The sequence below is a fragment of the Zerene cesonia genome, chromosome Z (assembly GCF_012273895.1).
Source record: "Zerene cesonia ecotype Mississippi chromosome Z, Zerene_cesonia_1.1, whole genome shotgun sequence".
Taxonomy (NCBI): domain Eukaryota; kingdom Metazoa; phylum Arthropoda; class Insecta; order Lepidoptera; family Pieridae; genus Zerene; species Zerene cesonia.
In genome coordinates, this window is record NC_052122.1 from 9,238,050 (window position 1) to 9,252,883 (window position 14,834).

The 14,834-nt window shown below is 31.2% G+C and overlaps 1 protein-coding gene across 1 annotated transcript in view; it reads right to left on the bottom strand.

Annotated features, from left to right (window-relative positions):
* Positions 1 to 772: 772 nt before the first annotated feature.
* The window catches only part of LOC119835554 (glutamate receptor 1-like), a 68,335-nt gene continuing 54,273 nt past the window's right edge, over positions 773 to 14,834 (bottom strand). Inside the window, exons 10-18 of the mRNA XM_038360456.1 lie at positions 14,562 to 14,647; positions 12,399 to 12,566; positions 10,933 to 11,064; positions 10,343 to 10,431; positions 7,011 to 7,164; positions 6,326 to 6,489; positions 2,630 to 2,744; positions 2,290 to 2,547; positions 773 to 1,120 (exon numbers count right to left, since the gene is read on the bottom strand). Of these exons, the coding sequence (XP_038216384.1) occupies positions 1,055 to 1,120; positions 2,290 to 2,547; positions 2,630 to 2,744; positions 6,326 to 6,489; positions 7,011 to 7,164; positions 10,343 to 10,431; positions 10,933 to 11,064; positions 12,399 to 12,566; positions 14,562 to 14,647 (1,232 nt within the window). The 3' untranslated portion in view covers positions 773 to 1,054. The remainder of the gene's footprint in view (positions 1,121 to 2,289; positions 2,548 to 2,629; positions 2,745 to 6,325; positions 6,490 to 7,010; positions 7,165 to 10,342; positions 10,432 to 10,932; positions 11,065 to 12,398; positions 12,567 to 14,561; positions 14,648 to 14,834) is intronic.

The following is a 14,834-nucleotide window of genomic DNA, read 5'->3' on the forward strand; positions in this document are numbered from 1 at the left end:
TCGGATTAAATATTATAATGAATAAATCGCGTTTAAAATCCGTTAAAAAGTGTTTAATGTCTGGTTATTTCTATTTTGGGAACAGAGTCTTTAAATGCTTTCCACGATTGTACGCAACTCACTTATATATTCAAATCTCAAAAATTCTAAAGGATATGTTTGTATTTAAACTAATGAATGTGAAATACTACCAAGTATACAATTAGACATTATAGCTAATGATATTATTGTAAGGTTGACATTTCTTGTCGAAAATGGGTTGTATACTGTAATATTTAGAATATTTCAAATACATTTAAAAACAAATTAGGTTTTACAGAACGTTTAATATTGCGAGGGACGCAAAAAAGTTTCAATGTCAACTTGAATGTAGTTTTTGTGATTGTATTACACGATAACTTACTTACAGACATAAAACACGTTAATTTTAAAATTACAAACAGTATTGGTGGAATATGGTTAGTATTATTAGTATACTAACCGTTTTAATTATATGTCACAGGGAGAAAAATGTTTTTCTTTTAAAACAATATACGTATATTATATATATACGTATATTAAATTATATCTTTTTGTATCGAGATCATAGAACGTAAATATTAAAAAAAATATTTTTTTTTTAACTTGTCAAAACTAGACCAACATTTAAATGCTTTAAATAAAAAAATAATAATCATTAATAAAAAATCGATTCACTCAGTCGGAAATTCTGAGATAACAAAGCCAAAAAATGGAATGTAATTGATAACCTCTTCCATTTTGAAGTTAGCTGAAAATATAATTGACCACAATGATAGTGTGTGTTTAATAAGTGAGTCATTGTAAATATAATAAAAACTAAATGCAAAGGAAGAAAATATATGCAGTAAAGAGAATTCTTAAATAAATGCACATTTCAATTAGGTGCATCATTGCGTGCATCATGTTTCACAAATGCAACGATGCAATATCGAATGGATTGATGAAACAATACAATTTAGAGCTGGAAGAGATCAATATTATTCGGTTGCTTGGTCGGCGACTGGCGGCGGCTGTCGACGCCGCACTTCTCGGATCAAACATGCGTGAAGCTCGCGTGCACTGCGTCCTCCTGCGAGATCTGGTTGCCAGCGGGGAAGTACTAGAATATCAAAATAATGGTCAAATATATACTCAAACATCTTTGCATCGAGATGACTTCAAAGAGTATATGATCATAACAAATTAATTTATTGAACATTGATTTGGAAAACAGTTCACACAATGTATTTATTACGTAATAATTAGTTGATCTACCCGTTTTACATAACATTTAATTAAAAAATCAAATTATGTAATTTCATAAAATTACTTAAGTTTTTCGCAATTTACCTAGCTAATGTTGTGAGAATTAAAATACATTATATTTGTTTACAGACAAAACATTTAAAAATTAAACATTTATAACAACAACACAAAAGGTAAACTGAAGTAATATGCAATGAGTTATTAAAGAATTGGGACATCCGTTCAAATGACCAACATAGAAGAATCATATTATTGGATTATTTGTTGAAATTGAGACTTTTATAAAGGAAATTATAACAAACATTGAAATAAACTTGAGTTTCTATGACAAATCATACTATTTCCAGGAAAACATTCAAAAGTATATGAAGATTCATCTAATTAATTTACAAACGTGTTTACGACACACTGGAACGTTATAGTATCGTATTTTAGCTGTTAACAGTGGAACAGTTTATTTCAATGCGAACACTCATATTAAGGAAAACATACTTCAAAAGGTAAACGCTCACTAGGTAATTGACGGTCATATGGACCGTACTTAACTTACAAAACGTATGTGCCTAAAACAATTTCCGATGAGTGCTTCCTGTCGACTCTCGTCCTAGGAGGAAGTCTGTGTACTACGGATAGATAATAAGACTTAAATTACAGTGTAATCTTTATACTTATTTCTATATGGAAGACTTTACAAGGTGTAATGGTTGTGTATTTAAATTGTAGTGCATATTTTGCATTCAAACTCAAGAAATTAACGTTGTAATATCAACTCACTGTGGCGTAGTAATGACATTGGACCAAATTCAATCATGTACAGCAATTTAACGTGCAGTTAACTGCATATTACATTACCCATCTATTCATTGAAGCTAATTAACTCTCGGGTCGCACCTCACCCCGTACTACGTGATCTTTGTATACGCTCGATTTATACGTGTAACAAGTCAACATTTACATTGCTCGTCTGGGACGATCGTGACTGTCGTGCGGGGAAGGATATGAAGGAATGTACGTGTTACTTACTCCAGCAAACGCAGCACCATTCCACCCTAGTCTGTCCTGATCTCGGGACCTCTGCGGGGTTTTTCGATCCGAGCGTGACGACATCTTAGCTTTAGCCTTTAATGCGGCGCTTAGAGAGACGTTGCTTCGTGCAGCCTCATTGCGCCCGTGGTGACAGAATTCGAGAAGGGCAACTCCTAGGGCAAGGGCCAAACCTCCAACAAGCACGTAGAATATTCCAGCAACTTGGCTCAACGACATTTCTGATATTTCCGATTCCTGGAATAAAAGGAAAATGACAGTGCGTGAAAAATGAAATTGCTATAGAAAATTTATGTAAACTTTGGATTTCTTTGCGTACCTTTTCTTTATTGTTTTCGCATTGGGGCTTGTTTATATAAAGCATCCACTTTCGCCAGAGGCGGGTAATTATTCCATCCTTCTTCAAATCCACAATGACAAGATTTAGTGATTCTCTGTAATAGTTACATATATTGTTATAGTTTAAATATTTTTACATTTTAGAAGTAACTATTGTATTTACTCATTATTCTTTTAATAATGTCAATCTTATCAACACATATTTCATTCATAATATTGCTTCATAAATGAGTTTCATGATGAAGTTAATTACAATAATTTGGTTCAGAGTATTTTAATAATTTATATTTACACATGTACACGTAGTAAACATAGCAAAAAGCTATAACAGCAAAAACTCGTATTCATTGAGAATTATGAAATAACAATAAATTGAGTAGAAAAATAATTGTTTGCCAGCTCTCAGTAAGTCGAAACTTTAGGGTCATTTTCTATTTAATTATAAACGTTTATGTACTATTTTTTCAATTATCTATTTCTTTAAAACAACGTTGAACGGAATAATATAATTATACACATAAATTATTTACCGGCAGTCTATACCATCAACATTCATTCTGATCGTAGGCTTATCATATCATTATAATTTCACAAGATATATTATAAAACTCAATGATCAATTTATATTTCAAAGCAAGCATCTTAAAAATAACCGTCAGAAATATACACAATTTATTTTTCAATACATACATCTATTATTCGCTTTAGTTAAAACTTGTTTGTTTTGCGCATTATCCGAAATGTTATAAAAGCGAAGTACTATAATCCAAAGGCAACTTAGTCCTTCTAGTATCGAGATCAAATTCACGAAGAACGTGAAAGTTTCAACTTTTTATTACTCCAGGGACTAGAAGGTAGCTCTTTTTACTTGTATGGATAATATTACGTGTACGAGAAAGTCTATCGCAAGTTTATTGTTTGTATAATTTTCTTTGCTATCTGATAACGCGTCTGATATTTGACCTTTTTGTTATGTCTTTTTTATGAGAACGGAATAGATATAAAAACAGCATGTATAACAAACAATACATGTATAGGAATTAGGAAGGATTCACCAAATTATCACACATTCTTTTAAAAACCTCGCAAAATGTTCTGCTGGAAGCGAATTTACAACTTTAATATTGCGAGCGGAACCCGAAACCTCACGCGGACGTAATTCCTCATTCGGGCAAAGTCTGAAATCCTGAGCAGAGTTTAAACTTAAACCACGTCCCCTTCGTAAAAATGCTATATCGTACATCCAATAAACTTCCCCAGCGATTCGAGCTATCATAAAACCACAGCTGTCTGTTATAAAATGTAAATTTTAACTTGTTGTTAAAAATCACGTTCGCAAATCGCGGTATCATAAAAATGGGGTGTGTAAATTCGAAACGCTGAAGCCTCATTTTGTCCTGACGGCCCATGTAAATTTACGACCATTCAGTATTCAACAGGGAATTACCTCATAGAACGATTTCATCCTGATAGCAAACTAGGCGAAGAAATACACTCATATTTTTACATAATATACTGCTTGAGTATCCTCCCAGCTAGATCATTTTTGGTTATTTTGAATGTAGAAAATGCTAGGTGAGATTTTTCGTTTGTTTTTTTGATGACTTTTTGTAATAAATGGTCAGATCATAAACTAAATTGTTACGACGATCCTATTTATACTAAAATAGTAAAAACATATCAGTAAACCAGGTTTAAAACGATACCATTATTTTATTTTATATTTAAATCTATAATTAAATTGTCTCACTTGGTGTTATAAAGCATATATGTAAGGATTTTTTAAGCCTAGCGATCCGAGTAGATAAGATAAACTCATTAAATTATAGTATTGTTACCGATTCTTGATAATTTTGAATCAAATCTGTCCGATAAAGTGGGCCAAAATTGAGTCTAAAGGAATCGGTTATTAAACATATTATTATAACCATAAAAATAAACAAGTGGCTAACAAAGCGTATTAAAAGGAACGTGATACTGCTAATTAGGTATGGTAAAAATTTATAAATAGCTGTTCAAAATTACTGCAACTGCAACAATTATAAGTATAATATTATATTTTATAAATAATTATATTATATTTTATATATAGTCCATATTATAAGACATTTAATTTGAAAATTTCTATAACGAGATATGTAGGAGATGTGCTAAAAAATAAACAAAAAGTGCACAGATTAAGTCCAGACAATTCCATAAAGAAGAGACGACAATCTACAAAATTACTTTTTAATACATTTATGATAAAAGTATTTTTAATTTCAAATCGTAGCGGCATCTAATATTATGAAGGCAGCATTGAAACAACGTGACCACATAATCACGCATGCCGCACAAACAAACCCCTAATATGCTTTTAAAGCAAAATCTGAAAGTCTAGTTCATTTTAATACATTTTTCAATCTCGTTTCCCTGTTACCGTTAGGAAGGCTTTGACGAGCAATAACGCACGCATGAGTGGTCAAAGCGAGTGTCTCATTGCAAGACTTTTTGTGCAAACAATAGCGTTATAATATAATTGCATCTTTTATCGAGTAACGATCGAAACACGATTATTTTTAGCGTCGGCATACATTAATCAAGTGAATTGATTTTCAAGAATATATCGGCACTGTTTACTCTTTTGAAATATTGCTTTGCTATCGTTGGTTTAATCAATGCGTCATGTACGAGGACGTCAAATAACATCAATGCGCTGGATGTGGAGCGTCGGGATTGATTAAATAAAATACCGCACTGTTCGATTTTTATTTTATTTTTTGCAAGCCGTTTTGTAAACCTAAATAATTGATGAATAATTTGATATGCGTCTACTGTGCAACCAATCAATGTTTTATTTGTTATTTAAAACAATTTTGTTTGGTTTATAATTGTAACGAGTGGGATACCTGACGCAGGCTGCATTTGTAATACAAATATAACATTTTAATTAGGTTTTTTTCTGAAATCCATAGGTTTGCAGTATCAATTTGTTTTGATAAAAGAAATTTGTTTTTACAAGAAATACAGCTTGGTATTGAAACAAAACAGAGCAAAACGTTATCGAATACCCTCGTGAAGTAAAAACAAAACGTTGTTTGTTCAAGTTATTGACCATACAAACATACAAACAAAACTGGAAAACAAAAGATAGTTTAATTCCTTTATTGGCAAACTATATTACATGTTCTCGTTACAACCGTGTTTCTATGACTACTTTATTAATTAACTGGTATTGCTTTATAAAATCCACGACAAAAACAAATCGTATATTCATATTAACTTGCTGTAGCAACATAGAACTCACTTCGCATAAATCACACACAAAGACAAGAAAATGATTCGACGCTTCAAATTCAAATTCAAATTATATATTTCTTTCTTTAAATTATTGTCTTAAGCTATTAAAATTTTATAATTGGAACACTCCTAATAAGCAAAAAAATGCTCGTGTTCAGGAGGTTCCGCTCTTCCATTTAACATTTTAGGTGTTGAAATAAAATAAGATGATTTTATACAACGCAAACAAAACATAAAGAGAATAAAAAAAAACAGAAATAAATAAAATCTCTGTGTATGTGTGTGTAAGTACGTGTCTATATTTAGGTGTATGTGTGCGAGCGTGTATGTGTGTGTATGTCAAATATCTGTCAGTATTATTTACTCTTATGCTATTAGCGTGCATATAATTACTCACTTCATATTAGATCCCCTGGGAAGAGCGATCCCAAAGTCGACGTGCTTGTAACGGCAGATAGGAGGTGTGAGGCAAGAGCGCTCGTAGCGGCTGTCTATTGTATATGGGGGATCGTTCGCTACCTCAGGATCCTTCACTAGATCATTGTTTGGTAGAAACTGACTCTGAAATTACATCATTATATGTAGACTATAAGATTTAAATGGTTGTATACATTTTAAATTGGTAGGAAAATTGTGCTGTTGGAATAACGTAGTATACCTTTAACTATGTAATAGCTGCTAAGCCATCACAACCTACAATGGACATATGCACAAGTAGGGCCACTTTTGAGGGATGAAGAACAAGAAAAGGCATGATTCAGGATTAAAAGAATCGACTGGAACGATTGGCGAAAAGGAAACGGATAATTCTCTGCAATATTTGTATAACGCATTTTTGATATAAAAACCAATACTGGACTAAAAGCAAAATTAAATTCAAATAATCATCGTCTTGATGAATTGATATATCGCTGCTGCTACAGATATATCAACATGTTTTTAATGTTTAATCCTTACCATATTACCGTAATTGTTTTAATTTCAAATATTTCAAAAGCGTTGGTATAAAACACTCGCCGTGGCATCGCTTAGCACACATGACAAAGTTGTTACCTTTTATTGTAATAGTTCATATCTCTTACTTCGAAATTAATCTTCGAGCTATAGGTGAGAAATTGGGCTGGTTCCGAGATCCGTTCTATAATGAGATATGCGGCGAGGTTGGCAGTGTACGAACATACTAGGATGAGAGCGAAGAACCACCATACTGTGCCCACTATTCTTCCGGACAGTGATCTGGAATATACTTTCGTTAAAGAAACTGATACTGTTTTCAGCTTTGCTTACAACGAACGGCACGGAGAGAATGATGTTTATTATATTATTTCAATGTGTGATTTAGTTCCTTTTATATTATATTAAATTTGTAACACTTATTATAACAATTCAACTGAAAAAACAACACAACAAAAATCGTTAAAATATATTTAAATTAAAGTTTGAATTCATAAAAAATATGTATATTTTATAGTGCTTCTAACTCAAAAAGTAATCAGACATTTTCATTACAAATAAACGTTAAAATTTACTCACAGAAGTTAAAACTAAAACCAACAAAATGCATGTCATCAAGAGATCTCGTCTTACTGTTAGAACTCGTTTGATCAACATTGTTTTGCAAAAATAATATTTCTGTCTCAAAATGGAATGGCATTTGTAAGAAATCATGTCTGATAATTTTATTTTTACTTTCACTGTTTATGTTAATGTGTGAAGCAAAAACTTTGTACCTCCTTTACAAAAATTGCACGGATGTCATTTGGCATACTAATAGTTTATTTAAAGGTGAAGATAAAGCATTAAAATACATTAGATTAAAAGTAAAATTACACACCAATATCACCCGTTTGACACAATTATTTTACACAATTATTTTTTTTTCAGAAGGCACTCAAGGTAATGCATAAAAATTTGACCAAAAAGTTATCGTCTAAAATGTTGCCGAGACGCGACTAGCTGTGGTTTGCACTCTGAAAAAGTTATCAGATCTCACGTAGAACCAAGCGATCTGATACCTTTTAAAAGTGCAAGCCGAACTATCGCGTCTAAGCAACAATTTATATGAAAATGTTTTTAGTGGGAATTAACTGACATGAAAACTAAAGTTGATCTTTTAAGAACAGTTGATACTCTGTTGAGTATGGTTATCTTGAACTTTAATCACTCCATTGAAGAATTTATATGGCATCATAAGTTTAACATTTAACGCTTTTATGCTCAAATGAAGAGAGATTTTAAATTACTTAAATAAAATTACCACAACGCATTTTCGTATACAATCCCAATGTATATGTACAATTATTTTTATCTTCAAATTTTGTTGATTTAAACATATCTAGTTGAGTTGATATTTGATGTAGGTACTGTTGTATGAAGCTAATTGGGATGATATTTTATTACTACTATTGGGATCTAAAAAGACTAATGAGCGAAGGTTAATTGCTGACCAAACTCAAATTATCTAATAGTTCTGGAACTGCACAGAAGTTTGTGAATGAATGTATGTTAGTTGCTCTTTCACGCGAAAACCGCTGATCAGATTGATGATACTTGACAATGACCTTACATATGTACCGGAATAATAACTGAGCTAAAGAAATACTTGTTTTTACTCGCGGTTCATTCGTGGGTGAGACTACGCGGCATAGCTAGATGAAAATAATGTTACTTGTTCCACTATGAGTTGTTTCGGATTATGAAATCTCTTTAAGTTAAATTCACAAACTTACGAAAAGTTACGTTTAAAAATATGTTTTTTTAAATAATTATATATTCAAGAATTCATAAGATTTATAGTATCGCTTTTGTATTTTATTTGTATTTATGGAAAACTTTATCAATATATTGGAATATGCAATCTCTAATTAAGGCTCGATCCACGGACAGAGCAAAATTCTAGTTATCATGTGACTAGAGTTTAATTATCTGTGTTCGATAATGAAATAAGATAATGATATTAGACATGCAATACTTAAGAATACTCGATATCACATTAATTATGTCATACAAACCTCTAGCTACTAGTAGGAAATTCATTTAAAAGCCTCAAAAATTATCGTACTTAAAAATTCTTACAAATACAAAGGTCGATACTCTGGACCAATGATTTATATGAACAATTTGAGAGTTGATGCTCAGAATACCTCAAACTCAAATTCAAACATTTAATTGCCCAATTAGACTTCTTATAGAAGACTAGACTTTTGAATTGTCAAATGTGTACATTATATTTACCACCGGTAAATATTTTTAAAGTTTACCAATTATAATATTCACACTTTATAAAATTACATGTTGTAATTTCAAGACTTGAGTCGGTACGATTCCCTGGGGGGTTAGTGTTTGGTTATAAAGAGCTTTGGCTCCAACGCTCTTAGATTTGAATAGTCAATCTCCAGGTCTGACATTAGGGCCAAGACAAAACTCAAATGAATGTTATTCGGGCCTTTGACCTATGAACCTTCATCAAACCTAGGGGAATCTAATTTGGTAGGTATAAAGAAATTAAAAATGATTGTGAACTAGGTTTGTTAAGCGTAAAACTGGTATCAGATATTTAAATGTCTTGATTTGTTAGAAAACGTTATGTTAGCTTAAATAAAAGTTTAACAAATAATTGTTTTCATGTATATCACAGCCTAAAATTTTAAAGAATAGACTTATTAAGCGTAAGAATTAACAATATTATGTAACAATATTGTATTTATCCTTCACATATACAATATTAAAATTTTAAAACAAATTTAATTTATTTCAACAAGTCTTTTCGTTAGAATGAATCTTTTATTGTAACATCACACTGACGCAAGCATTAACTGGTAAAAATCTAAAAGTCAATCAGTATCCCAATAATTCGCAGCATTTCCAAAAAGTGAAACTCTGCAGTGTCCCTATTGCTTCTTGAGTTATGCTGATAGTATGTAAAATGTATGGAATATAAGTTGAAGCATTTTCCAATATCGTATTGCGTGTAAACTACTTTACGGAAACAATATTGTATTGTAAGCACGATTTAACGCGGGCCAAGGAATTTAATATATTCTCCTAGAAACGATATTGACCGCAATGCAAAAAATTCACTAGACCCACTATTCCTTGAATCTTTAATCTAAAGGTAATCCGTAACTTTATGAATACTTCGTACACTGGGTTGTTTTGAAATAGGGAAAATATTTTCTGTAACGAGCTGTCATGGGGTTTTATGAAAATTATATTTACAATGGCGGCAAGCTTTATATGTTGTCTAATCTTTTTTAACCAGACAACATCAATGCTGGTCTCCGTAGTATACATATAGTTACTGGAGAGATGAACCTCTGTATGTACATAAATTTTATTATAATAGGCACGCTTTTATTCATTTGAAACAGGCTCTCAAGATATAAAATCACTAGTGTTTTTTTTTAACCCTTACCTTGGTACAACGTCACTGCCTTGTTGCATAAATGATCCCAAAGAGAACCAGAATGAATTCCAAATACTGAATTCATTATGCAGGATTATCTGTAAAAAGTTGCAGCCATAAAATATTTGAACACTCGTTGGAAATTTTAAAACTGTACTAAATAAAGAAATTATTAAAACAATAAATAAATAGTTAATATCAAATAAAGTGCCCACAATGTTATTTAATAAATCGTGAATGGAGATCAGCAATATGTTAATGCGAAAGTAACTATTTTTTTATGTGTCTGCTTCAAGCGTTAATCTTAAAACCGGTTTGGATGAAATTTGATACAAAAGTGGTTTGAGTTCTGAGACAGGATAGAATATAGTTTTATCCCGCAAATCATACTGGAACAAAAATATTGGGACTGTTATTTGAAAAACGTAATAAACTATAACCGTGATTAATAAATATTATCGTCAAGTGTTGGTTGGCAGATGTCCCATGACGTCGAAGTGTTAATTCTTGGACATGTCGGCTTCATCACGATTTTTTTCCTTCACACAGATACAAAGGTAATTTGAAAACTCAATTTAATAATATTATGAATAACTTACCTCATTCGTGCTGCTCACAGGATGATCCAACTGTGTATCCGATATAGAGACTGACTTCCACTCGTGTGGTGAAAATCTTGACACTAAGAACAATACTATGCTCACTGCGAAGAAACTGAATAGCACACAGAGCTAGAAATGAAAGAAATAGTTAAAAAGTTGAATGAACTTTATTTCATATGCATTAGGGTTTAGATTTTAATATTTTTTATAATGCTCATAAATGCATTATAACTGTGGTGTTAGTTGATTTAATTAATATTCTATTGCTTCAAATATAAAGGTATTATAGAATGGTTGCTAGTTAAGCTAAGCAAAGAATGAATTCTGAAGCATATTATTTCTGAATCATTACGATTGATAATCCTAATTAGTATAATAAATGCAAAAGTATGTTTTTTTTGTACGCCTTTCTTTCACGTCGCGAAGAAGTATTTTTAAAATAATATTACGCTTTTTGTGTGTGCGTAGTAAGGAGGATAAAACACTGGTTTCTTTTAACAGCGGTGAAACATCTTTATCCCATGCGATTTTCCTTTGACGCGGGCATAGCCGCGGGCGGAAAGCTAGTAAACTGTACATATTTTATAATAAACCCTTTGAAGCTTAATTTATAATGTCCGACGTGTTAGACTTACTAGGGAGATAAAATGTAAGATTATAAAGCTTATGTTTAGTGAAAACATAAAAGGCTGACACAGTTAGTACTTATCTTGGACATTAGAAATCATGTTATTGAATATATTGGAACCTGAGGCAAAAATATTTTTTGATTTGAATGGATATATTATTTTACGTTGAATTATGTATAAGATTTCTTATGTTTTTAGGTCTTCAATTGTCGAGAACGTAATGAAATGAAATTTAATCGATTCTAAGATAATTAGACAAAAAACTAAAACACGGCTCCTAGTATCTGGAATATATCGAGCTATTTCATGAAACAACGTCTCAAATTATTTGGACCTGTAACGTTTTGTTTAAGTCTGGATGCAATTAAAGCAATTGAAATTTTGGTAATAATTAATTTAATAGTTTACAACCTTCGCATATAATCACTAGAATATTAGCTATTCAGTACCATTTTTAATTTGCTTCCGATTGATATAAGAATATTTCATCATATAGGAAGAGAGGGAATAAAACAATTTAAGATTTAAGATTTAAGACCTAAATCAAATGTTCATTTTTGTTAGGTTTAGTAATGGCTGAAACAGTCAATAGCACTTGCACACCGGTAATTATGATCAAAACTCGTCTCTTTGTGATGACATCTGCAATACAGAAATGTACCTCTTACATGTAGAATTTATATCGAAATAGATTTAGATAGAAAGGCTCTTTTTAAAAAGTAATACTGTCTACAAAGATAATTCTCTTTCTCGTGGCCTTACATAATCCGGCTTTAATAAAATCAAACCACATTACAAATTTAGTGCATTAGTAAAATGATGTCCCATACTTACCCATATTTCCTTAGACAAAGGTCGTAAAAAGCTGAAAGTATCGGAGAGCTGCTTAGGGGTCTTTGTTTGTATAATCGGATTTTCTACAGACAAAAATGGTTCGGTAAAATCCACCACTCGCTCCCTTACCGATGTGATGGCTAATGGAGCCAGGGCTAAGTCTGCTTCCTATGGAAATAATAATAATCGAGTTTGTTGCTGTGTAAATTGTTACTTATGACACATGTATTCAAACAAGCTGGTGTTTATTATTATCTCATGTACAATTATAGAGTACATAAAACTATTTTATAGAAATCCTAAATAATACAAAACGCTTCCCATTTTCACCCGTCATTTCAAATAATCAAAGCTTTCGCAGACACATCACAAGCGAAAATACAATAAAAGTATAGCTGACTTTATAGTATGGAAGATAAACTATTTTTCCCGGACAAGCCATCCAATTCATGCCCCGAGACAAATCCGTTTTGTATTGTTTTTCAAGTTTCTTTTAATATAATTCTAAACAATTTAGGTTTCGCAAAATTTATGATATTACATTTCTTATGATCCGATAGTTTAGTACCTAACGGTATTGAAATGTAGAGAGGTTATAAAACTCATATTATTTTATTGAAACTGAAGTAAATTAGTTGAAATTCTTTAACTCGTTTAGAGATAAAGAATCCGTTTAGAAAATGTCTATCTGTCATTAATAACACTCTGATGAATGTCGTGTACTTTTCATTCCTATACTAGCTGACCCGGCGAACTTTGCAACGCCATTGACCTTTTTTCGAATCATTTATCCATATTTTTTACCTTTTAAACCTTCCCTGGACTAATACGAATGCACCAAAACCAAAATTATCAAAATCGGCCTAGCCACTCTCGAGTTTTAGTTTTAGTTTAGCAATTGATTTTTGTATATAATAAGATTCAGCACTGCTTAAAATATATATAATATATAATAAAAATTTTACGAAAGATGCGATTAAAATTCAAAATCGTGGCCCAATAATACAGAAAGTATTAAATGAACAGGAATAACTAAAAAAGCGTTTGAATTATCTGTAGTCCTTCTGAACTCGGCTAGTATGACAAATCTCTGTTGAAATCACCAACGAATGTATATGCATCTCATATTATTATTATTATGAGGGTTAAATACGTTAGTTTAAAATGTTATTTGTATAAAGTAATTACGATAATAACTGAACGGAAGTTAAAAAAAATTAAAGAGTTGTCAGAGTGCCACAGATTATAGGCAAGTGTAATAATATGTTTTAACAAGAAATAACAATATTTTTGGACGCTCAAAGAAACGGACACGGGCCAACTACGTTCTCTACTAGTTATCTACAAAATAAAAGTACCATAGTGTGTTATTATAATAGGTTAAAAGAAATCTTCCAATCGATAAGCTGGAAATGTAATAGAAAGAAACAATTGTTAAACCGAAGTATTGAGTCATTTAATGCACTGTAGCAAACCACACACCCCTGAAGGCAACTCTTTGTGCTTTACCGCTTAATAAAATAAAACACTTTATATCGCCCTTACAAATAGGATCCTGTTATTTTTCTTTGATCATCACATCTAAGAAAAACTGTTATATTATTATACAAACGTTTAGTTCTTTTGAACACGCTCTCAGCGTTTAATTTATTATTTACGCCGAAGCTCTTAGCGTAACTAGTTTAGGTAACTAGAACATTTTGTAGAAATAAATTATGAAATTTAATACGTATTTCGTACAACGTTGTCTATGTAATTTAAAATCCTCGCTTACAATATTGCGAAATACAAAAAAATTTATTAAAATGCAAACCCAGTACCACTGTTATCTTTCTTGGAATTAACGTTGTATTATTCTGATTTAGCATTAACTATTTCAATAAATGAAGGTATTAATATTGAATGAAAGAAGATAAGTTAATTCTGGGAAATTAAATAGATTTTATTCTGATAACAGCAATTTTCTGTTTCAAAAACAAAACTCTGTAATAAGTTTAATCGAACGCATTCAGAGTAAACTAACAATATAGTAAAAAATATATTTCTACACTAGCATTGAGAGAGTACCTACATTTCCTCTTTCTATCCCATACCAAAAAAAAAATTATCTGTTTATACTTTGAAGTTAAATATATTAACACGTAACAAAAGAACTAAACTCACCTTCTTCAAAACTTCACCCACTAAACCGGACCAGCCGTCAACTGTTTCGCTTCCAAATTGTCCATCCTTGACAATTCTTAATTCATCTTTTAAAATAAAAAATCACGCATCAACATTACACCAATAAATCAAATAAAAGCTCATTATAAGAAAAGCATACATTATTACAATACAATTGAACCAACACTACATAATAAATTAAATAGTCGTTATTATGACATCGCCAATCAAAATATTGTTATTAAATGGCAACTCGACCGTGATCAAATGGAA